This window comes from Calonectris borealis, chromosome 6 (genome assembly GCF_964195595.1).
Source record: "Calonectris borealis chromosome 6, bCalBor7.hap1.2, whole genome shotgun sequence".
NCBI lineage: Eukaryota > Metazoa > Chordata > Aves > Procellariiformes > Procellariidae > Calonectris > Calonectris borealis.
Genome location: NC_134317.1, coordinates 6,728,541 through 6,753,874, shown reverse-complemented (window position 1 = coordinate 6,753,874; position 25,334 = coordinate 6,728,541). Strand labels below are relative to the sequence as shown.

The 25,334-nt window shown below is 37.9% G+C and overlaps 1 protein-coding gene across 1 annotated transcript in view; it reads right to left on the bottom strand.

The window, feature by feature from the left end:
- Nucleotides 1-3,699: 3,699 nt before the first annotated feature.
- LOC142083383 (von Willebrand factor D and EGF domain-containing protein-like) overlaps nt 3,700-25,334 on the bottom strand; it is a 183,339-nt gene continuing 161,704 nt past the window's right edge. Inside the window, exons 26-29 of the mRNA XM_075152716.1 lie at nt 21,194-21,289; nt 19,810-19,905; nt 12,772-12,869; nt 3,700-5,203 (exon numbers count right to left, since the gene is read on the bottom strand). Coding sequence (XP_075008817.1) covers nt 5,189-5,203; nt 12,772-12,869; nt 19,810-19,905; nt 21,194-21,289 — 305 coding nt within the window. The 3' untranslated portion in view covers nt 3,700-5,188. The remainder of the gene's footprint in view (nt 5,204-12,771; nt 12,870-19,809; nt 19,906-21,193; nt 21,290-25,334) is intronic.

Here is a 25,334-nt window from a genome sequence, read left to right as displayed (position 1 = left end):
TGACTATCAGAAGCTTGGCACAGAGTATAGAAAAGGCATGCAGCTTTCAAATAGGGTAATCTAGTTTTGCTGCACCCTTATGAAAAATCTGTCTTATACCTGACATGGACTCTGACAGCACTAACAATCTAATAAATCAGTCGTGGGTAATGCATGCCGAAAGCTGCTTTGGGGAAAAAAAGAAAGGAAAAAGGCGGGGGACTTAAGAGCAGACCAGGAGTATGTTTCTTTCTTCCCGTGGCTCTAAGGCAAACTGATTAAAAGCCTCTGTATTCTTTCAGTAAACTTATCACAAGTTATTCCCACCTTCCTGTTACAGTACAAATGCCAGAAAGTTACATGTCTAGTTCGAAATTACTTCTAAATAGGGCGGAAAAAAAAGTCTTAACCAGGTACCAGAGAAATCAGCTGGGAAATTGTCTGATCCCATCAGGAACACTATCATGACAGAAGAGTAAAATTTCGACAGTAAAGTTAGTACAAAAATTTTTGACAAAATTATGATCATTAGGATAAAAGTTCTTTCTGGTGCAGACTGAGAATTTGTCTAGTTAGGGTTTTTCCTCGGAAGCACTTTCCATTTTTTAGTCAATTTTAATAGCGGGGCTTCTCAGAGTCAGCCTTGTTGCAGAGTTTGGGAGGTGTTGAATTCTCTATCAAATGGGAAGGTAATAACAGAACTGGCTCTGGCACAGAAGAGAGAGAGAAGGAAGTAATTCTTTGAACTCTGAAGAGCTCAACACGTCTAATTTGGAACTGAGTTGCCTGTGACTCAGGCAGAGGCAGAAAAGAAAGGCACTGCTGGATGATTTGTGCCTTAGTTTAGGAGCACAGGGGCAGAACACATCCTCTTGGATCAGGGAGGCGGGGAGGCAGGCAGCGAGGGAAGACAGGCATGGGCTGTGCCGCAGGAGCCTGACTTCACCGCTGCAGGAGGAGCTCCCGCGCGGCCACTTACCCGCCTCTGTTCACAGTGCAGGGCTTGGAGCCCATATAAATAAATCGCACAGTGCATCCATGTGTTCCTCTTCCTAAGCCAAACTGGCTAATGTCAAATCTCCCAAATCTCAGCTGATACAAATAGGAAGCAATGTAGAAGAGAGAGTAATGTCTGTCTGCGTCTTGTAAGGCTGAGACCTTCTTCCTTTCTACACCTGCCTTGCGGGTGCCCAGGGGATTGATCCAGAGCTCCCGTTCTCAAGCACAACAAAAACTTGTTCTGAATAATGAACGTTAATTTTGGATGTGGCAGCTCCTACCCAGAGCTCCCGTGTATGAATTAGTTTGCTGAAGTATAAATGGTAATCTTAGAGGTACATACTGTTATGCATACCCCATATATTCTGGTATGTCCTGCTCCTTCTCCAACGGATATTAATGTTAAAAAATTAACTGAGCATAAAGATGTAGTATTAGGCCCACAGAGCATGTCATGCTCTACAGCTTTTGTAGTTAAATAATTTAAACTGAAAACAATTTTATGCATAATTCTATGTGTGTTTATTTATGCATATGGAGTATTGTAAAGTCTTTTTCATTTGGGACATGATATATGAGTTGGCAGACCCTCTTAATATGTCATCAGCTTGAATTGAGCCCCAAAATGTACTCATTTCAATCCATCATCTGCTGTTTTCTCAGTGACCCGTGTGGAACAGGGTTTTCTGGCAGGAAGGCTGAGCGTTAAATACACATAGAGACCAGATCACGCTTCTCTCCCCTGTGGGTGGTCTCCCTCGGACAGGATTAGTGGCTTCTGCTGTTGCGCTGCTGCTGTGCGTGTTTATGGGTAAACCAAGGAATGACATCTGCAGGCCCCCGAAAGCTGTACATTTCTGGAGCAAAACTCTGCTCATTCTAAAGGGAGCTAAGACATTGTATCTAACTACCCATTCTGCAGAGAGTACATGCACTTCTTTCAACTTACATTGCACTTCCTAACATTAGAGCAAAAAGCCCTTTTTAAATGAAAAGAAAATGGTATTTTTCCTGCTGGAATACCGAATAGCATGGTGGTTTTTCCATTAAAAGCATTTTCTTTGCTTCATAGCAATTTTCTAGGAGCTTTTCAGCTAATGTACTATGGAGAAACACATGTATGTGCATATATACGTACATGCAATGAAGCATATAACCTGCCCCATCTTTTTGGCAAAGGTTAATAATGATAGAGAGTAGGCACAAAAATGAACTACTTCCTACTTACTGCAGTCTCCTGCTTTCTAGGCAGAAAAAGTGTTAGTGTCATCTTTTCTCTTGAAAACAACACCAAAAAAATGAAAATTCAAAAAGAACACAGCCAGGGACTTAATGTTTAAACATCCACATGAATGAATGTTATAAGCCATGGATGAGTTAAATCTGGCAATGATTGTGCTCTTAAAAAGGTTTACATTAAGCAAAAAACCCAAATACTCCCCCTTCTGCCTAGTGGTTCTGTTTGCTATTCCCATAACAAGAGATCATGATACGTTGTGCCCAATTCATTTGGGGTTTTGATAGGATTTTGAAATAAGTCTTCAGCAAACAAAGAGTTTTGGAAGTCATAATGACAATTAGAACTAAAGAACTTCTAACTTCAAGTAACTATGCGGAGCTGGTACATTTTTTTCGTAGAGTGCAATTAGTAAGACTGACTCCTGCCTTAAGCTCCTTGCAGTCTTTTTGGACAAATAACAAGTAGAAGAGGTGGCTTATAAGTATAAGACCAGATTTAGAAAAATAAGACCTTGTATTTGCAAGAAAAAGTCCCTACTGGGTATTTTTCAACAAGGTGTAAAACACCTATGAAATTCTAGAGAATAATTTTTCTCTTACATTATTCTATATCTTGTTTAAAACACAAGCTGAGCATATAGTCACCACCATATCTAGTGACTTTTCAGCCAAGTGTATTGAACAGTCAAGGGAAGAAAATCAGTTAAGTGCTGAAGTGGCTGGGAGAAAAGGAACAGTGTTGAATTCATCCTCAAGAAAAGAAGTGTTACACTGACATGATCTATGAAACTACAGTAACTGTAGGTTACCTATAGCTTGATATCAGATACTGGAAGCTGCGTGTTGCTATTTATTAGCAGTTGTTTCTTTTTATAACCACACATGAACTATCCTCAATGATGCAAAATAACTTTCTAATTGTCTAAAAATAGATGGGGTGTATATTGTCTCAAATAGTCACTTCTAGAAATACAGTGAGAAGCTGCAAGGCGATGAAAGCCATTTTAGGTTTTCAAATCCAACCTTGGCAAGGAGTTTTGTTCATTAGCAGTGTCTCTTGTAGACATTATGGAGGCAACGTAATAGAAATCTTTTTTATTGATTGGGGCTGTGCTTCAAGAAAAGTGTAATTGCCACCCTAAATTTAATCTTGTAGATATTAATCTGGTGCCAATGTTCTGTTTCAGTATTAATGTCTTCCTGGAACTGTTAAAGCGAATGCTAAAAACTTAACTTCATATTAACATTGCTAACTGTGATCTAGATCAGTATGTATTAGTAAAATATAGCAAATGTTTTTGAAGTCTGGTCCTTTGTCTAAGTGTTTGTAGGAAACTTGCAAGGAGTGGCAAGCATAATTTGCTTTTTTAATCTTTTGCATTTGGGATTCTATTTACATTGGAGGAGTTCTTAACATAAGATGAAAGGCGAAACTTCAGAAATAAAGAATAGAGAATCATTTATTGGAAAACAGAACGGATACATTTAAAAGCATTTTGCTACATTAGTTAGATGTGGGGAAAAAATGCTACTATTGGGAGCTGGGCAAAAAGGAGGAGGAATGTTTCTGTGAGTTGTAGTACCGACAGTTTTTCCAAGCTTTTTTAAACACTTAATTTGCAGTATTCAAAGGTCTCACAGTCAGTACTTTTTATTCTTATACATTGACAGTAAGGGTCAGATCAAATCTTACATCTAGTTACTGTTGCAGCCCTGAAGGTTCAATCAAAAAATCCTTACTTGTATCATTGTTCCCCTAAGTTGCTTCTGGAAGAGAGAGGGAATGTCAAAACTTCTCTCTTCCTCCATCAAGGCACCGAGATTTTGATCTATAGTTGCTCTGAATCTTCCAATGAAACAAACGAAAGGAAAGCGTGAATGCCCTTAAGGATTTACCTTACTGAACCTGAGTTGTCCAAGGTGATAGTTTAAAACTCCTTTTTTCCAAGTGAATTTATAATTGGTTTCCTTATTCCCTTCCTCGCACTCCCCTCTCCTCCGCCCAGGTTTCCTGCCACTGCTCCATCCCATCCCATGTCAGTACCGCTGCCTGCGACGAAACACGCGGCTCATCTTTTGGCCACTGGCAGGTGAGCCAATGGTAGATTTCTGTAAATCTGAATTTTCAGATTAAGATACAAATTTCTGAGAGCACCTAGATTTTCCAGTATTTCACTAAGTCCCTACTGTATGATTAGAAAGCTAGTTTTCTAAAATGCTTCCAGGGATGAAGGCTGTATGGCTACGTGGGGCCTTGTGTCTCCTTAGCACGTCAGCCGTTGACTTGCCCGGGAGCAATGTGTAGCCATTACAGAGGGCAAAGGAGAACTCAGGTGGAGAGGCAACTAAAAGCCAGCATTTCACCAGGTACTGCATTGATACCTCCACAAATAAATGCTGACACATTAGCAACTTAGAAAACTAAAGCATTTGGCTTTAGCAGTTACTCAGCAGAAAGACGCTACAGGCTGGAGCTAGTGTTAGTTAAACATTACTGAGGTCTTTCCTTTGGTGGTTACTGAAATTTCTCAGTAGAAGCAGGATCTTATTTATTCGCTTTTCTCTAGACTGTGGGTAAACACGCCTGTTTAAAAAAAATGGGAAGAAATGAGGAAATTTATCTGTGCCTTCAAATTTTAATGAAAGCAGCAGAACATGGCACTAAAAATCTTTATAAAATGGTCTGTACCATTTTAAAATCTTGTTGTTGTCAGGAGCAGTCTTTGTGATGGTGTCACTACAGCCACGGATCATGAATTTGAGCCTTGCCATAGACAGGTTTGAAAGTAAATGTACGTTTATTGACGTATGAGAACGAGGTTTTTTTATTATTATTCTTCTGTGTGATTATATGAGGGTAAAAGGGAGAGAACTAGCAATTTCTTCACACTCTATCTTCTGAAATGAAAAACATGCTCAGTGCCAGATTATCGATACCCAAATGATTGTCTTCATTGTCCTGCTGTAATCTTCATCCTGTTGGGAGCTGCAAAAAAGAAATGAGGATTCAGCTGCTTAAGGGACTATAGAAGAAACAGCCTCATGCATGTGATGTCATGTAAGAAATATTATGTGCAAGTGTTCAAATGATTTACTGTAGTTATTGTATTTTCTTTGGAATTTTTATGCAATTATGGCAAAATCACAATCCACATTTTTTTCACAATTTTGACTTAGGTAACCAAAGTTTTTATTAACCAGGGAATGAAGAACATGTTTTTGAAAGGGATTAAGCAGTGAAATGATGAATGGAACTGTTTCCAAAGCATGCACATAAAGTGATATCATCTAGCTATGGCTGATTTCTGCTCCATCGCTTCAACAGGAAAATAGCTATATTGCTGAAATGATTCGGCTTAGGCTCTATTATTTGCGGTGGTGCTTGACAGTTATGGAGTTAGAATTCAATTTCTTTCATCTAAAGCAGGTGTGACTTAAAAAAATCACTCTGCCACTTCTGTATAACGCATGGAGATTGTTGGCTTCTTGCCTGAAAACATTTCAGTGCACTTATCCCATTTTCGCACAGCAGAAGTTGTCCATGAATATCATCTTGGTTTAAATACATGAGTGAATTTTCTTTATCCCAAAACAAGATAACAGATGATATGAAAAGCTTCATTTTATGCTAGCACATAGATAATAAGAACCTGTTTTGAAGGGCAGTTTTATAGAAATCTATATTACAAAGCACATAAAGATGTTGATATTAATTTATTATTCAGGACAAGAAGAAAGGTGCTCCTTAATCTTGATTTATCTGTATTTGATATGACAGTTTAACCTTGATATTAGCATCATGTATCCAAATTTTACTTCCCTGTTTGACTCTAAAATACCTAACCTTACTTTCTGATAGTGATGTATCCAGGAAGCAGTTGTTTATTTGTGAATAGTACATGGCACATTTATTTTATATGAAAAGAGAGGGTACTTCTACACGTGCCTGCTGGGATTTAGACAGGTTTAGTTAGAGTAAGGATTTGATTTTACATGGAAAAAATGTGTGTAATATCTGGAAGAGTGTTATATATTCATCAAGGTCAAATAAAAATATATGTACATGTCTGTGTCATATCATATATTTCCATATATCTATATACACATTTATACTAAAATATATATCTGGATTTTAGATGTATATATATTTGTATGTGTAAGTATATATACATGTATAATCTTAGAATCATAGAATCATTTAAGTTGGCAAAGACCCTTATGATCATCGAGTCCAACCATAAACCTAGCACTGCCAAGTCCACCACTAAACCGTGTTCCTAAGCACCACATCTACCCGTCTTTTAAATACCTCCAGGGATGGTGACTCAACCACTTCCCTGGGCAGCCTGTTCCAATACTTGACAACCTTTTGGTGAAGAATTTTTTCCTAATATCCAATTTAAAACCCCCTTGGCAACTTGAGGCCATTTCCTCTCATCCTATCGCTTGTTACTTGGGAGAGGACACCTCCTTTCAGGTAGTTGTAGAGCGCGATGAAGTCTCCCCTCAGGCTCCTTTTCTCCGGGCTAAACAACCCCAGTTCCTCAGCCGCTCCTCGTAAGGCTTGTACTCTAGACCCTTCACCAGCTTTGTTTCTTTAATTGGGATGCAGATATATATATATACACGATTATATACAAAATAGGATGTATTATGAAGCTGAAAATGCTGCAAAGGCCCTGTCCTGCTTTCTTTTGGTAGAAACATGTGTGAAGGAAGTTGGAGCATATATTTAGGACCAAACAGGGCAGAAGCTTCTAGGTATTCATGTTACAGAGACCTGTCTGCAGTCACTCCAAAACCTCATTCTGAAGGATTGTGTCAACTGAAGTCAAAACATATCAGGGAAGACTTTCAGCAGACTGGTTTCTCCTCTGTTCATGAAACTCTAATGAGAGCTAAAGAAAAACATTGTAATTTCCAAATCAGTAATGCTCTTCTGTCCCATTTAGACTTAAAGAGAAGATATATTTTTATTGCAGGGAAAACATCAACAGAAGTCCAGAATGAACACTTTTATAAGTTTTCTTTCTTCATAAGCTTCTCTGAGATTAAAAGTATGTTCAAGTATTCATACACACTACAGATTTTCATTTTACTGTGCCCTACCATAGTTTTTAAAATCCTTTAAGGACCAGTTGCAGGCTTTTGTCATCAACAGGATGGAGCATAGGTGGACACCTCCAGGCTAGCAGGGACCCGAGTTGGCAAGTTCACCTGGCAGGGCACATCTCTGTGTGGATTTATCCAGGCATGCCTGGAAGCCCAAGCTCTTCGGTGCTCCCAGTCTAAACTAATTACAGTGTATCAGGATGCCTCTGAATGCAGTCTGAATACACGAACAAGTATATGCGTTGAAGGTATCCAGTGATATGATGAAGTCACAGCCATTTTTCCTGCTTAAATAGCATTAACTACTCTTACATTCCTTTGTAATAAGCAAGCAAATAGTCTGACTGACATACATGTGTAGCTCGATACTGCTTATATTTGACTTTTTCTTTTTTATCTCATATTACTTCCATTTATTTGTCAAATACTTCATGAATAGGCATGCCATTTTTTCCTAAAACTCCACAGATGACTAGCTTGTATATTCACAGACGCTGAATACAGCTTGTATAACTTGAGCAACATGATTTGTGGTTTAGTGTCTCTTGATGTATAAATGAATAAAGTAATAGTGATGTTAAGGTCACTAACTGCAGCAAAGGGTTGCCTAATATGAGAAATTATTTATTAAAAACATCTTGTATTTTCAGGCTATACTGAAATCAATAGTATATTTAATCTAGGCAGTCACTGGGTTCATTCATAGGGAATGAATGGCCTGTTGCTGTTCGATTTACTGGTAAATTCCAGTGTTAAAAATATCTGCTATAAGGTTTGCCTTTTCTTAGTTATTATTTTCTGTAACAGGATACACTTCTCGGTACCTTTATGCCTTAGACTAACTATTCAACAGACAGACAAGTTTAGCGCATTAATATTTAAACTGTTATTGGGAAAATACACCATCATGATAGCTTGTACTGTAATATTATGTACCATTTATATCTAACTAGATAACATTGTTTAGCTTAAATTAATTCTATTGGATTAATTAATGCTATTACTTTAATCCATTTAGAAAGTTAAAAAAAAAAACAAGGAAAGCGTGATGGTATCAGATAGGATAACAGACATAATATGAATTTCAACTTTCTGAAAAACTCCCTGTTGTACAAATGATGCAGTGATTGTCTTAGTCTCTTTTGGGACTCGTGCCAAAGTTTTTAACTGTGGTTCCACTGAAAAAGAGGTCTGTTTAGTCTGTTTTATTTGGGTCACCCCTTCCAGCCCTGAACAAATGTGCACTAATGGCTGTTTTGAATGTAAAAGTCAGCAGGAGCATTTGTCTTCATGTCTGCCGCAAAACTTGCTAAATTATCTGGATCTCTCAAAGAGTCAATACAAATTAAAAATACACAAAAGGTTTCTAAGAGAGTGATTGCTATTCTAGCAAGTTCATTAGCCTTCTGAGGAATGCTGTTGGCAGGCTTTGTTTAGCAGAAGTCCAAAACAAAGTAAACCAAAAATGTCAGAAAATGAATTGCAAATCACTTGGCAATATAAATGTGAGAACTAGGACGTTGATGATGAATAATTTTGGAAAATGTATATTGTTCCTTCAGGAATCTTAACTGCACAAAGGGGAACTAAACCGAAGATTACAGCAGAGAAAGGCGAATAACTTGATTAAGCGAATATGGGCCGTCCAGCTTTTCCAAATGCACTGGCAAAACCAGAGTTCAGATACTATTTAGTTTGTGGAAAAAAAAGGGGTTCTGCAATGAGGCCTTTTCTTTTCCAGCTCCCTGTATCTATCTCCTTAGTGTTTTCAGTCTATACTCTGAAAAAATTGCTGCTGAAAATAACTTTTTCTCTCTAATTTTGTGAGATTAAGTTGAAGAACAGAAATTAAGTTCAAAGGAGGAAATCAGTCTCCTAACCTGGGGCAAGTGGCAATTACCTTGTATCGCCTTCCCTAGGAAAGGGAGGTTGGCGAGATTCAGATAGCTGCAGGTGCAGTCACCTAGAACACTCCAATTTAATCCAGGTTTTTGGACAAATTTTACATGCCACTGCTACTGTATTGTTCCCATTACTTGAAGTTTCATAACAGAAACAGAGAAAGCATGAGTTTTAACTCCCATAGCAAAACATAGTGGTAAATCTAACAAGAAGGAGAGAAGATTGCAGATGACACAGGCAAGGCTAACGTGCTCAATGCCTTTTCTTCAGTCTTCACGGGAAGGTTAAATGTGACAAAAGGTTTAACATGGTCGGAATTAACAAAGGAACAGGAATGCAAAGGAAAGTAGGGAAGGAACTGAGTATTTAGATTCAGAAAAGTCAGATTTAAGGCCTGTTTACAAGGTTAAATGATCAGGCAATAAACTGGGATTTGAATTTATGGTATGCTATCTACTGTGCATTAACTCACCATATGGAAAGTCTTAGTGTATAAGAGGAGCTTTACATGAAGCAGCTTATCCAGGTCAACAGGGCCTCATAGAGTTTACCCCAGCCTATTTAAAGACACATTTTCTAAACCAGCAGTGATTTGCTTTGAGAACTCCCGAAGGATATAATAGTCCCAATAAACATAGTACATATCTTTAAATGAGAAAAAAAAGGAAAAGCAAGGGAACGACAGCCAAAGATTCAGACTAAGCTGGCATCTGGAAAGATACTAACACAAATTATTAAACAATCAACTTATAAGACCTTCAAGCATAATAAGGAAAGCAGCCACCAGGAGCAGATACGTTTTTGACTTTAGGGAGACTTCTGACATGACCCAGACAGTCAAGCCAGTAAGTATGATTCAGATGAAATGAGTAAGGAGCAAGGCCTGTTTGAGAAAGTATTATCAAAGAATAATTTTATCAGTAGTCTGTTGTCAAGGTGGGTATCTGTAGGCCCTGATTTTTCTACTATTTGCTACTTGGACAATGTCTTGGACAATGAGATGTCACATTTTTGAACAATGTCACACTTGGAGGCACTGCAAGCAGACTTAGAATTAAATCTTCTTGATAAATGGGTGAAACAGCTTGAAATCCGTAAGACAAAATTAAGTAAAGACAACACAGACGGCGCTTGCACAGGAAAAGTCAACTGCACAAATGCCAAATGGGAAGTAAGTGATAAGGTATCAGCACCATGGAAAAGACTGAGCAGGTTGCAGTGCTGTTGCAGAAAAGTGTAAATTTCTTGCTGTAAATGTATTAACCAGAGCCTCGGGGAGGCAGTTGCTCAGCACTAGCTCGTGCTGGCACTCAGCTACAGCACGTCAGGAAGGATATGGAGAAACTGGAGAGAGTTTAGACAAGAGCAACAGAGAACAGGTTTTGAAACGTGGTTGGTTTAGCTTAGGAAAATGGGAGAAAATCAGGCAGGAGACTCTAATTGTCTTCAAACATGTACCTGTTGTTACTAAAAGAACTGCGATAACTTTTCTCTGTGCCCACCAAGGTTACCCCAAGAAGCATCAGTTTTACTTTTAACAGATTGGGTTTATGTTCAGTGTTAGGAAAAACAAAACTGTGCTCTAATAATGTAGTTAAATACTTGAACAAATTACATAGATAAATTGTGAGATTTCCACGACTGACAGGTTTGGAGAAGAAGTTGATAAAAGCCTTTTCAGATTATTCACTTATACTGATCCAGAATGATAAATTAACTCTTGGGAGGCCTATCATCCCAACTTTTCTACGGTAATATGGGTATGAATTCCTATGTTTACAATTTGCTATAATACCTGCTAGTAAATGAGCTTTGTATTTTAATATCTCTCATAATTTTGATTTTTTGGAGGGGTAGCTCATTTGCTTTCATATAATATACACCACGTAATTTAAACTAGACACCATTAAATCCATCATTTTTATTACTAACTTTGATTCTAGCTTTCAACAAGGCTCACGGATTGAAGGAAACCTGTTAATTCTCTTTTATTCAGAATGTTTCCTTCTTCACATCAAAGAAATGCACGTTCATATCAGTGCAGCCAATCAGTATTTCTGCAGAATAAGCCATGAAACTGAAGTGTGCTTCAAACAGCCTTAAAAAATGTGAGATGAATCATTACTAGAGAGACCCATGTGTTTACATGTATCATTGATGGCTTGGCATTTTGGACATACATAATATGCAAAGTCTTTTTCTACTTTCTTTTTCTTTCAGGACTGATTTACTGTGTAATAGTTTATTCATGTGAAAAAGGAAGCTGGGTTTTTTGATTTAATATTTTCTGTTAAGTGTAACAAAGTTCCACTTCATTTGTGAAATGACAAATATCATACTTCACACTTTCACAACTAGAATAATGCTCTAAAGCAATCCTGGTCTGCTGTATCAAAAAGGGCAACTCTTGACCTACCAAGAGAAAGTCTCCTGGATATAAACACCTGCAGACAATAACTCCAGTATATCTTGGCATATTCCTGCTTCCATTTGGACTACTTCTGTTAATTATTTGAGAAAATGTGCACCATATTTTCCTAGGCTACAGCCAACCTGTTTAATAGATTTTTTATATATAGAAAATTACAACACTTACTCATCTTATCTACATCAGCTGCATTTCAGTATTGATGTAGGAGCTGTAATTTAGTATGAAAATGTACTTGTTAAGAAAATCCATACAGAACTTTAATTCTGATATTAAAATCTAATTATCATTAACAGAATAAAGTGACTATCTGAATAGATTTTCATGCTTTCTCTTAATGCGTTATGTAATTGAAATGAAAATATGTTGATTTTTGCCCTTAACCTTTCAGTATAGATAAATGACAGGGCAACCTGCCTTTTTGAAAGCTGGAGATTGGGCCAGTCAGGACATCTGAGTGTAATAGTGTTTGAGTTATGGGCAATGATGATCGTGGCTTAAAATGTGGCCCTTACGATGGCAAACATGTAAAATGTTTTGAGTGTTTGTGACTCTGGAAGGGAGAAGACTCTGAGAAATAGGGGGTGCAGGATATGAAATAAAGCAGTACTCAAAATAGAAGGGGAAATTCAAGTTGATATATACAGTATTTAGGCAGAGCAGGCAAGATGGAAAAAAAGATTTTGTCTTAGTGGTGATGCGGGGGAGAAACTGGACCCAAAGACATACACTGATGTGATGGTCAGGTCAAGCCCAGCTGTTGGAAGTGCTATAACCTTGCAAACCATTCTGCTAGTTGGACATGGCTTATTGGATTTTTTTGGGGGGGTGAGGATAGTATTTGCCCAACTCAATGCCAGAATAGACACAGCTTTTGTGGGTTTTGTATTTGAAGTATTAAACTGTTCCTTAAGGGAAGATTTTGTATAGAACTTGTATACAGGGATAGTTTGGCAGCTCAGCAGTCATTAAACTTCCTTTAAACTATTTTATAACCTTATTTACATCTTTCATAAGTTTAACAAGACTTTAATCCATTTTCCTGTAAACTATTTCTGTTACATTTGGTTATTTTTGTTCTTATCATAAGAATCAGTTGTTTTGGACATTACCTTCTTTTCACATGCTGAACCGGTATAGCCACTTCTGCAAGCACAGATATTTGGTCGTATGCATCTGCTTCCAAATAGACATTTTTGCTCACAAAGTGCTATAAACGAAAGATAAAGTTGTTTAGAAACACACTTATTCTAAGTCTTGTAATTAGAAAGGGAATATTTAGATGCTTTTGAAAATGTTGTGACGAAATATATTATGATTCTGTAGTTTCATATGATGGAGGAAAGGACAATAAATAAAAAAATATTGAGGCATTAAAGATGGTTTGCCATAGGCTTTTTCATGCCTACGTGTCTGTTACATTTACAATTTTCTTTATTTTTTCCTTTTCTCCCCAATGATGGGGAAAGAGAAGACTGTGCCAAAGCAATCGCCTTGGCTCAGTCGGAAACTGATCAGTGCAAGGCCTGATTTCAAAAGCCAGGATACATTCTGGGCATTGATGGTTGGGTCGGATTTATGCCAAAATCGATTTTCTTTTGTTCCAATTGAAATAAAATAACAGCTGTTAAAAGATCTGTTTTTGACTTGAGATGAAAAGATGTGTTAAATATGTCCTCCTAAAGGTGATGCTATCACAATTAAAAAAAGGGAGAATTTGGTGAACTGCACACTTTACGCCTCTGGAAACCAAGTCATAAGAACATGTAATTTCATGGTCCCACAGAATCAGTAATAAGCTCCTTATTCCAAGTAAAAAGGAATCAGAAAAACTTTTTTATCTTATTTAGAATACCAGTGTACTTATAGAGGCCCCATCCATTTGAAGATATTCTGTTAATAAAAGAATCAGTGTTCTTTTTTTTTTAAGAGAGAAAAAAAATAATCAATTGAATTAGTCAGATTTCAGCCAGTTTTTCATCCTCATTAGCAGTTTATATCGTTTTGACATTGTTTTGGCATAGAGGAAGGAGAACAGCCAATTCATAGGGCACCAATTCAAGAAGAACACACATGTCATAGTATTTTAATTAGATCTCATGAGTTAAACCTTCTATAAATATTGCCAGAATATTGTATCCTAGTTACAGGCAGTCAAACTCAATGCCTTCAAAACTGGTCAGATGTGAATCAACAAGTGGCTTCTTATATTTTCTTGTGTGGCAGAGGCATATAGGAAGCTGCAAACCATGCACCATTAAGACAGATCTGAAAATAGAGTAGACGCATGTCTATGATCCAATACCATCTCCTTCATCATGGAGCAAAGTGTTCCATCAGATTTGAAAGAGTTTAATATATCCCTATGAGGGTTTTTTCACAGAAAATCAACTTCAACAAATTCAGAGGCTGAAGGAACAAATTCAAGAATTTCAGTTTGTTAGACTTAGGTTCTGATTTTGACAGATTTAAGCTCATGCAAATTCTTTGTGTTAGAATCTGAAGTCTCAGAGATAGACCAGGCCAAGAGAAATTTCTTTAGAAAACACATAGTGAGATCCTAAGCTCTCCAAATGTGATTCTCAGAGTTATACTAATTATTATAATGAACTTGGAAGGCCAGCGACAAGATGTTTAACGACATCTGGAATTTGTATTGGTTTTGTCCTATCAAGTTATCATGGCAGCTAACACTCAGTGAGGAGGTTGAGATTTTGCCAGAGTAGGGAATATTAAAATCTAAATGTGTATACTGAATTTCAGGCCTGAGAGCTAGGGGACAGAGGAGCGAAGAACCAGACTTACTGCCACTCTACACATCTTGAAAAGGAGAGGCTGTAAACAGTTTGGCAAACTGCTATTCTTACACGTACAGTCAGGTAGTGAGGGTTCATGCTGTGTCAAAACTACTGACCCATACCGTGTCCAGGACAAGAACACGCAGAGACCTGGACGTGCTGGTGACCTCCAGGTGCTCCTTTTTAAAAAGCCAGCTGTGTCAGATGGTTATCTCCTGTGGGACTCCAGTGACCTGGAGCTAGCAACTTGCCTTCCTAGTATATGAGCTAGTTGATATATTTCTTCTATTTTGAAAAGGTAAAAGTGCTGTTTTGTTGAAACAAGGTTTTAAGAAGCAAACTTGGTTTTGTTAGGTGTCTGCTGCAAAACACTCCTTAAGACCCAGAATAGGCAGCTGCAAACTTCTGAGTTTCTCCTTTTTCTGAGAGGGGGAGGCCCGAGTTTGAATCCTCGGTGTGGGTGGGACAGAGGAGGAATGAAATCACGCTCAGGCTAGAAGAGTGTGCTCATCATCTGCCGACTGCTACTTCAGCTCCTCCACGAACTTTGAAAGAACTCAGATTTATAACTGGAAAAATCTTAGCGTTTCATTCACTGGAACAAAAACGTTTCCCAACAGGGAGTGCATTGTCAGCAGAAGGGTCTCCTTGTGCCCACACCAGTTTTGTTCCACTGTATAGTAAGCTAGAAGAGAGAGAACTGGGTATGATATTACTATTACAGAGAACTGTGTATGACATTACTATTATTCATTTGATATGAACTTGGGATGGGGAAAAAAGGAAGTTGATTCTCCTTTCAGCTTGGTAGTGGATAAAATAAGAACAGTTAAGCAAAGAGAAGTGAACTCTTCTGGAGAACCCTATAGCAGCTGGGGGTGTTCTGGTATGCATGGGCAGAGGAGCAGGCATTAGGTAAGGTACCAGGCTTTTTTCTGTCTGTGGTTTCTTTGATTCTCAGTTGGTGCAAACAAGGGAAAAAAAGGAAAAAGGTTTCCTCCATTTTTATGCTTTGCTACCTGCCTGTCTCTCCCTCTCCACCCACTGCTTCCTGCTGTAGTGCTCAGAAAAACAAAAGCTCAGTTAGGAGAAAAGTTAAAAATATTTTGGAAGAAAATTGGAATTGAAATCACAGAGGATAATAACATAGCTGAAGATCAAATGAATATTTCATAAATGTATTTACAAGGGATGCTAAGCCACTAAACACTAAAAATGACACAGGCTATGTATGCATTATCCTGTACAGATTCAGCAAAGAAAGTCATTTAATAAGCTAAGCTTATGTTAAAAATGTAATCAATAAATGCCCATTACAGAAAGAGATTTATCCCTGCGTGTTAAAAGAACAGAGCTATAATTTGCATGAGAACTACATTCTTTTTTAAGATTTTTCTTTTTTTTAAGGTTTGAAAGGGTTACATAGGAAAGCTAGAAGAAAGCCTGTCTGAGATGTTGTTCAAGGCAGAGAGAGAGAATGAGGAAGAATGTTGAGGAAATTATAAGGCTATGAGCTTGACACTTATAACATGCAAATAAAGAGAAGATATTCTGAAGGGCAATGAGGAGCCAGTATGGGTTCAATAATATTAGAACAGAAGATAGCAGCATGAATTTTAATGATGAAGATCCTTCAGAACTATAACCTTCTTATACTTTAAAATTAATTATTAGAGTTATACCTTGATCCTGCATTCAGAGCCTTAAACAACAGACTTATATCCCTGCCAGAAGCCTTCTGACTTTACTGGGTTGTGTTTTGGCTATATCTGTCAGGGTAATCAGATTGCACTGTCAGGTCTTCACTGCTTTGGTCTAATGTTTCTTTTCTAGCTCACGAAAAAGAGAGGTGTGAGTTAACACTGCAGAAGGCAGGGGGAAGCCACAAGCGTTAGGCTGGATATCTGATATGGGATGGGAAGGAAATCACTGATGAAAACACAGTGATCCTGGGATACAGTTTATATGTTTTCAGAGAGGCATTTTTTGGAATATTTGTGCTGCTGTCATGAAAGCTAAAAACAGAGCTAGACAGAAAATATGTTCTGATGGATGGAGCCTAGTCTATGGAGCGGCTGGTTTCTATAGTTGAGACATGTTGAATATTTTAAGTGACATTTTTTAACCTGTCTTCCTGAAAAGTAATTTCCCTATATTTGCAATACAGTCTGAAACTTGACCATTATTCCTTAAACTATGACCATCAAAGTCATAGGTATTTATCAAGGATAATGTGTGTATTCCACCGTACACCTTATTTGTTGGGACAAATTACCTATTTTATTGATTCTCTTTCAGAAGCTATTCTATTCAGTTACAGATGTGTGGGGAACAAAACTATTCTCTTGACTGACCTCTTTATTTACAGTCTGATAAAAGAGGACTATTGTGTTTTATCCATTACCAATGTCTCCTCAAAGTCTCTACTTTTACTGTTGCAAAGTTCTGCAGTGTAGTAGTAGCCAGAGACTGGCCTTGCTCTCTGAAGCATTTTCAAAATACTTTGGAGATAAAATTATTCTAACTTAAACAGTGCCAATCTTCATTGCAACAGAACTGAAAATCTGCTCTAGGTTATTGTCGGTGGCATTGTCCACTGAAATGTTGAAGCATTTTGGACTATCACTTGTCATAGAGATCTGCCCTCCTTTCCTGATGAAAGTTGGCAGGTAAATCTGAGACATCAGGATTTGCACTTGTAAGTATTTAAATTAATTATTAGGGACCTAAAAGTAGAGGATATCATATTTCGCTTTTTCTGGTTTTATGGAAGACTGTGAACAGAAGATTTAGAAAAGATTTTATTATGGCAGCTATATTTGCTGCTGCCTCCAAACATCTTCTTGACCTGTCCACGTAGGCTTAGGCTTTTGTGAGTTAGAAACAGCACTGGTGAAGGTGATCTGTGACTTCTTACTAAAGATAAATCAAAAGTAGATGTCTAAGATGAATTGTCAGTATTTGTCCATTGTCTTTTTTGTTGGCTTAATGGCCTACTCTGGCTAGCTATCTCAGTATAGAGGACTGAAACAATTTTTTTCCTTCTGAGAAATGTCCAGAAAATAGTGGAAGACTCTGTAGATCCTTTGGCTTGCTCACCTTACAGATGTGTGTTAGGAAGTTAATGAGGAAAAAATGGGGTTCAGCGTGTAGATGAAACCTGTATCTCCATTTCCATCTCAGCCATCTCGATAAGGGCAGCTGTGTGAATTCACAGGCTGAAAAGAATGAATCTGGGATTATCTAACATCCTCCTTGAAAAAGGCCCAGAGAAACAATCCAGCCTTAATTGCTTCTGGATAGTGGAGAATGTACAGTGATTGCTGAGAAAAGTTATCATCTGGATTATTACTTGTAAAGTGAGATGGAATTTTTGCATTATGAAATGGAAATAATTTAAATGAATAATATGAAAAATATAATAAATAGATATAAATTAATAAATTCACATACAAATAATAAACACTATATAATGTTTTGTATAATATGTAATAAAATAAATTAATATAGAATATGAAATAATATTTGAATATCATGAATAATATGTTGCTACTACTTTCTTATCTTATAATGTGAATGTTTTGCTCTGTTGTTGAGTTTAAGAGCCAAAGTCTGTAGTTAAAGTGGTGCAAATCAAGGCCGTATTCGGCCTTCTTGTTGATACTGTAGCGACGCACAGAATTTGGGCATGTGCATCCAAGGAGGAAAGGGAAACCTCGGGGGCTTAAATTTGACAAAGCAGTTTTGCACAGGGGAGTAATGTGATGAACCAAACGCCTCCTTGCCAGAGATGCACTGGTGCTGGCAGAGTGTGTGGATTTGGCCTGCTATTTGTGCACTGCTGGGAGACGGGGAAGAGGCCAAAGTAACACAAGAGCAACGAAAAGGTGTAACCAGAGGTTGGTTACAGTCCTCTCTGCTGCTGCTGGCAGCCTGCTCATCAGTGCCAGAGCTGAGGTGAAGGTGAGCACTTCTTTGAGCACGGGAGGCGCTCAGAAGGCTTTTTATGTTTAGGCAGATAAATGCATTTTTTTTCATTGAGTTCTGGATTTGGGCAAATAGACTCCCATTAAAACACAAAACCAGACCTGCTTTCAGGGGTTACACTTCTATGCAAAACTTTATACCTAACATCTGTGAGGATGAAGACTTTCTTGTTCCCCTGCTTCCTCCCTGCCTCACTGTGAATACCCTGGAGCAACATTGTAAGACCTCACCATCTGCTCTCTGACAATAGTATTCTCTCTTTCTCTTTAAAAAAACAGAAGTTCCAACCACTTGTTGATTATTTAGGTTTGCTGTGGGACCTAGGAGTTTCAGCCAGCTCCTTTTGGACAAAAACCTGATTTAATTCCCCACTACAATGAAAACATGGGAAGAAATAGTAAAAACAGAGTGACTAGCAAGTGAACGGAATTGGAGCAAAGTTTCAAAAGCTAAATAGAGTTAAATAGATATATAAAAAGTTGCCTAGGCTTGTGTGCCTGCATAGGACAGCACAAATTCTTAATGATAGTAAGCCTTACTTGCCTTTCACAGGAACAAGCACGATTTGTTTATTTATTTAATAAACTGAGTCAAGAATATGTCATCAACTAATAAATAAATTTAAACATTACCATGTTTGAACTAGAAGACAGCTGGAACAAAGAAACAATTACACAGCCATTGGGATTTAACTGACAAAAGATTTCCATAAGTAATTACGCTCTGCGAGTGTGAGAGGAAAGAAAGATTGCCCTTTGAAGGGGATAATGCCTTGATATTTTCCTCATGTCCTTTTACTGTAAAGCTAATAACATACACAAACTGAATTGACCCTGTAGGTAACAGGATAACGGATCTCTTCCTCTTCCAGGTCTTCCAGTCCCTCCACATGCAAATTCTTCCAGCTATCTCGGTGGTCAGTCTGAACACGTAGTATTTACAGGGTCGGGCTCTTAGGTTAGCAGATACATAGAATTTCTTTCTGTGCTTAACGCCATCTGGGTATGCAGAACGGGCTACTCCATTTCCTTTTGTCCCTGACCCCTCTTTTCTTACCCTGTATTTCAAATTATTTAATTTAAAGACTACTAATTTTATCTGACAGATCAAGTTCAGGGTCCACATAAGTAAAAGATGAGTCAGGTCTCTTTCTAACACTGACGTTGAGTCCAGAAATGCCTTGGAAAGTAGTGGTTTTACTGGCAGCATAAGACCGTTCTGACAAGTAAGAGGCAGAATGTAGGTGCTAATCATGTCATGGTTGACTTTTATATGTAATATACACTTAGTAGAAAATCTAATGTGTAAACATCTCTGGTGCAACGTGCGTGGCTACAAAAGTGTAGTAATTAAAGCAGCACTTACGGGTCTGGCACAGCATTCCTACCCATCCTCCAGAGCACTCGCAGATGTTTGGACTTATACATTCTCCACCGTTCAGACATTTCTGCAGGCAAACAGCTGAACAGATGGACATGAAATAAGTGAGAAGATGCACATGATATATCTGGATGTTCAAGATCTGTCTGAAAGAGTGACCTGCTAGGTTTAATTCCATATGCTAATTTCTAAAGAATTGAATGTGTTATATTCCTCAGATAATGAGTGTTCAGGATTCTTTGGTATTTACTTCTTAAGAAATTTGTCTTTGATGACTGTCTAGTGGTAGCTTTGCTATTTCTAATGCTCAGCTCACCATCAGCTAAGAATACTCTCCATATAGAATCATAGAATCATAGAACCATAGAACCATAGATCCATAGGTGGAAAAGATCTTTAAGATCATGAAGTCCAACCCTAAATCTAACACTGCCAAGTCCACCACTAAATATATGATACATTCATATACTATGATATATTCATATATGCATATATGCATATTATGTGTTCCATGTTATAAATAAATAGATTCTCGTAGTAAAGTTTGATATGTTTATTGCATATATTATTTCTTCAGAGATGCTGAAAGAGTGAATGCATGTTTTGGTGTATATGTGTGAGAGACACAGACTTCCTTCAGAATATCTGAATAAATTATTAATATTATAATTTCAAAACACTGGTTCTGAAATCATATTTACTATCAGGACCAAAGGGTAAAACCCCAATATTTTAATGTGGTTTACATACAGTATGTCATCTTGATTATAAATTTATTCAGCTTATCTGTCAACATCATAGTAATGAATAGCCACGTAAGGAAAAATATGCCCTGAAAATATTTTACGGAAAGAGGTTTTTTTTAATTACATTTTAATGTAACTATAGTCAGATCTCGTAGAGTTACAGAGTAAGAATGCATCATTCTCTAAATTATGCACCAAAATATATCTGGTGACCTTGAGAGTATATCCGTTTGGAAGGCTTTATAGCAGGCTTTAAATAGTTCTGTATTTTGAAATATATGGCATTTCTCTGTAAAATATAACAAAATATGTGAAGCTATAAAAACATAAAATCAATGATTCAAGTTTAACACTATAAAAATGAATTTCCATAACAAGATGTATAACAGACAGCTGCATCAAGCAGAACCAGGGTTCCCCTACACAGCTTTTTTCCTTTGCAGGCATCGAATGCTTATACGATTTTGTATTACCTGTACTTAAAACTGTTTTTCTTCAAACTGCTGAAGAAGCAAAACAGATTCTATTCACTACATTGTTTTTTAATATTAAAAGAAGATTACAATTGATGTTGACTGGCCTAAGTAATAATAGTCTGTTTGACGGGCAGTAGAAGTGCTTACGTTTATTACAGTGCTTTCCCCTCCAACCAGATGGGCAGTCGCAGACATTTGGGCGTATACATTTCCCTCCGTTCATGCACATGGGATCACAGACACCTGCAGATACATATCAAAGGAAGAACATGGTAGCTGGGAAATGAGGGAAGACTTTACTAGAGACTTATTCACTTCCTTTCAGAAGGTTCAATTTCTTGTAATTAAAAACCAGAGAAGTAATTTGGATTTGAGAATCTGAAACACAGAGGCTTGATAACTCCCATAAATCCTTCTGGAAAATGTGGAAGCTCTTTTGGGAAGCTCCAGTAAGGGCTGCCTTACCAGAAAAACAGGAGAGGCATTAATTACAATGATTCTCAGACAAACAAGTAAGAAATTTTCTGTGGTAGCTGTGGACAGACTGAACACTTGTTAGAGCTTTCACTTCCTGATTGGAAAACATGTTCTCAGATGTTCATTTGGATAAGAAAAGACTTGAAGAGGATAGATTGGTCTGACGCTCTTTTGGGAACGTTTTTGCATTCAACTAAGGTTAAAGACTAAATAGATCTATTCCTCCATTGCCTTTTTGCACCATTATTTGTTAAAGTACTTACCTTTTTACTTTATTCTTTCGTATAAGTAAGATGTGAAAGCTAAATTGTTCTTTCAACCACAGGAAACCAGATGATTTTTTTGTTAGATTTCATTAGAAATCTAATTGTTAATTTTTGTGTCTCAGATTAAGGCCTGTATTCATTATTACTGTTGTTTTACGACATTCAACAGTAAAAGCTCACTGTTCTGGCAAGTCAAACATCTGCAATCCCAACCTGCTTTGATATAGGTAGATGCCATAGGCAGATACCCAACATCCTCATCTCCTCTTTCTCCTTGCCTGTAAGTGTAGGAAGGACCCATCAGGGGCAGTGTAGTTTAGAAACATGGCAGTGCTGGTATGATGGGAATGGGAATGATTTGCATTTGATACCTGGGTGGAAGACAATAAAGCCACGTTACATAGCAAGTGGTTGGACGGGAGTATGACAGTCAAGTCAGGAGGAGTCCGACAATGAAGGTTTGGGAACACATTTGTGTTGAATGGCTCCTGCCATGTTTCAAGCTTTATAGGCACAATGGGATTTCCCAGTGACTCGTTACCAACAGCAGTAATCAGCATCAGGCCTCCCTGCTTGCTGTGAACACCCAGCTCTTCCTCAGCAGGGAGTAGGTTACTTGCTTCTGCAGGCACCGAGTGGGCTGACAGATCAAATGTAGCATTACAGTGCCTTTATTAACCTTAAGATTGTGATGTCTTTTGACACATCAGCAGCAAGAATAGAACTTGAATACTAATGCTGTAGCAGTTCTGATTTTCAAGTCATCACTACATACAGGGCTCTGAAACTACCACAACCCCCACTCAGACCTTTACTGTAGAAGGTGGAATCCTGCAAAGAGCCTCAAAATAGGAATGATTATTAAAAAATAGCATGCAAAAATACAGCAACTGTTATTTGATGGGAGAATAACCTTCTGTTCCTCTCTTAGGTACGATCAGGCATTTTTAGATAGGTAGATTTAGATTCCCTAATTATTCCTCTGACGTATTGAAATATTGCTTTTGTGGCTTTTTGTGTCCTGGTCTATTCCTTCAGTGCAGATGCTGCTGTACTGGCAGCTTTTAGCACTACATTGCTGCTCTTGGTTGGCTGCTACATTTGCATTTTGTTCTGTGCCAAGCCTCCTGGATCCCTCAGGCAGGTCAGACTTACCCATGCTTATAAGGGCTGCTTGGATCCAACCCCTCAAACTGTCGTCCTCTTTTTCCTTCTTTCTCCACCTCTCCTGATCCATGCTATAATCTTGGCCTCTGCTTACTACGGCTAACAGGGATTTACAGTTCTTGCTGAACTATCAAAAAGTGCTGCAACTACTAGTTAAAACCTATATGAGTTCAAAGTGTCGTGGCAACCATAACTCTGAAATAATTTAATCTTTTATTTTCCCTCTTCCTTTTTCTCTCCCTTTTTATCTCAAGCCTCCAATAACAGACTTCTGACGTACAATCTTATGTTGTGTTGTATTTGACTTTCCTTTTCAATTATAAAACAGCTCAGATATTCAGAATTTAGAAAAGATGACCCCAAACCGTAAAATTTGGTTCTAGATTTCAATTTGTGATATTCACAGACCACAGTGTCCCCAATGCTAACCTGCTGTCCCAAAATCAGTTGAAAATATAGAGATTTGATTTTGAGATCATATGAAACTTGGACAATGTCTTTTCCCCACCCCTTAAAAAGTAAAGCCAAGAAAAAATAACTGAAAGCACAGTAGCTCTTGTTCAAATGGGTATTTCTCCTTTTTCTTTTTTTGTTCCTTACATTTTCTGTGTATTTTTAACCTTATACAAACAATTACATTTTAAGATATTCCTGGTTGTCTTGTACTGGTAGCAGATTTTTTAAATTGTAGAACAACAGACCCTTCCTTCAATTACAGGGAGTCAAACTAGTGTGCTTTTTCATTAACTTTTAGTTTTCAGTTGGTGTATAACTGAACTTGTTCCAGCTCAATTTACATTGTAATTCAGCAAAACTTTAAGCAACAGGTGAGGTCCAGTCTTGATCTGAGTAAAACATATCAGTTCAAACTGACTTTCAGCTTGGGATCTCTTTCTCTCTTTGTTCAGCTGCCTTACAAATGAACAAGTAACTATGAAAATACAGCGTGAACTTCCTTTACGTTGTTTATTGCTTATGGCATCTCTCACTTCAGTGATAAATCCAAAGGAATTCAATTCAAAGTGAACTAAGGGAAGTACCAAACCTGTTCTGAACTGGAGGGGCACTTCTGACTGCCTGCCCTCCGGGCAGATTCTTTCTCTTCTTGATTCCTCAGGGAATTCACGAGCACCTTTATGTAAATGAATGCAGTGTTCTCCCTCCCCTTTTCTTGTCTGACATCTCCACCTTGTTCTCCCTTTCTTTAACTTTCTTAAATACAATTCCATCTCAATACCCATCAGGCAGACTTCAACATTTGTTCATAATAACTAGCTCGGATCCTTTCTAGTCCCACTCCTCGGCCTCTGAGGAGGAGCTCCAATTTCAAAACAGCAAACAAAAATGTTACAGCCTCTCACAGGAAAACTAAATAAATTATCAGACACTAGGAGAGCAAATCGAATTATTGTAATCCTCCCAGGATTACATCACTTTGAAAAGACTCACATTTCTTTTTTTCCCCTCCCCTTAAAAAAGGCCTGGCATCTTGACCAAAAGACAACAGTGGTTTGATAGGTTTTCCACCTGCCTTGGGGACTAGCCCTAATGTCATGGATATAAACACATTTGTGTCTTCCCTTTGTTGCAGTTTGGTAGGGTATGTCACTGGGGGGTAGGGGGAGTCCTGTACTATCAACACATCCTGGGTGCAAGCTTGCTGGCAGTCAGTACGTATCGCTAAAGCCTTAATCCCATTCCCCTTGCTGTCAGTGTTGACATTTCCATGCTCTTCAGTAAGAGCTGAAGCACAGAATTTCATATGCAATAGAGCTACTCAATTCTATAACGTGCCACAGTTCTATAAGGCCACCGTTTAAAACTAGAAAGGATTTCCATGATCTTATGTTTTCCAAAACTGGTAAGTTAGGGTAAGCCTACGTTGAAGGTGCTAATGCAGGTTAAAGAAAAAGCATGATTACGTGTTGTATTTCAGGTGAGGGTGATTTTGATAAGGTAACAAGCAGCTGCAGGTGTTAAGATAAAACATAGGTGTTGCACAGAACATCATAAAAATGTACGCAATTCTGTGCGCTGAAAGGCGTTCACAAGTCGCTAAGTTTTCTGTTTTATGCAACAGCTATTTCTCTTCGATGACTTTAATGCATTTTGACCTTATAATCACTTAAAATTTCCTGTGACCCTTTTCATAGCTTATCCCCTCTCGGCTGACTTGACCCAGTGAAATGCTTCTTGCAACTCTTTTTATCAACATCCATGGAGCTCCATAGTTCAACGGTTCAGCCCTAACATCCTTAGGGTAGTCCTGCTTTGTTGGTCAAAGGGAAGAATTTTCCTGCAAAATAAATATTTCCAGAGATTACTAAAATTCTAAGAAAAAAACCAACCAACACCTTAAATGTTGTGTGTAAAGTCAA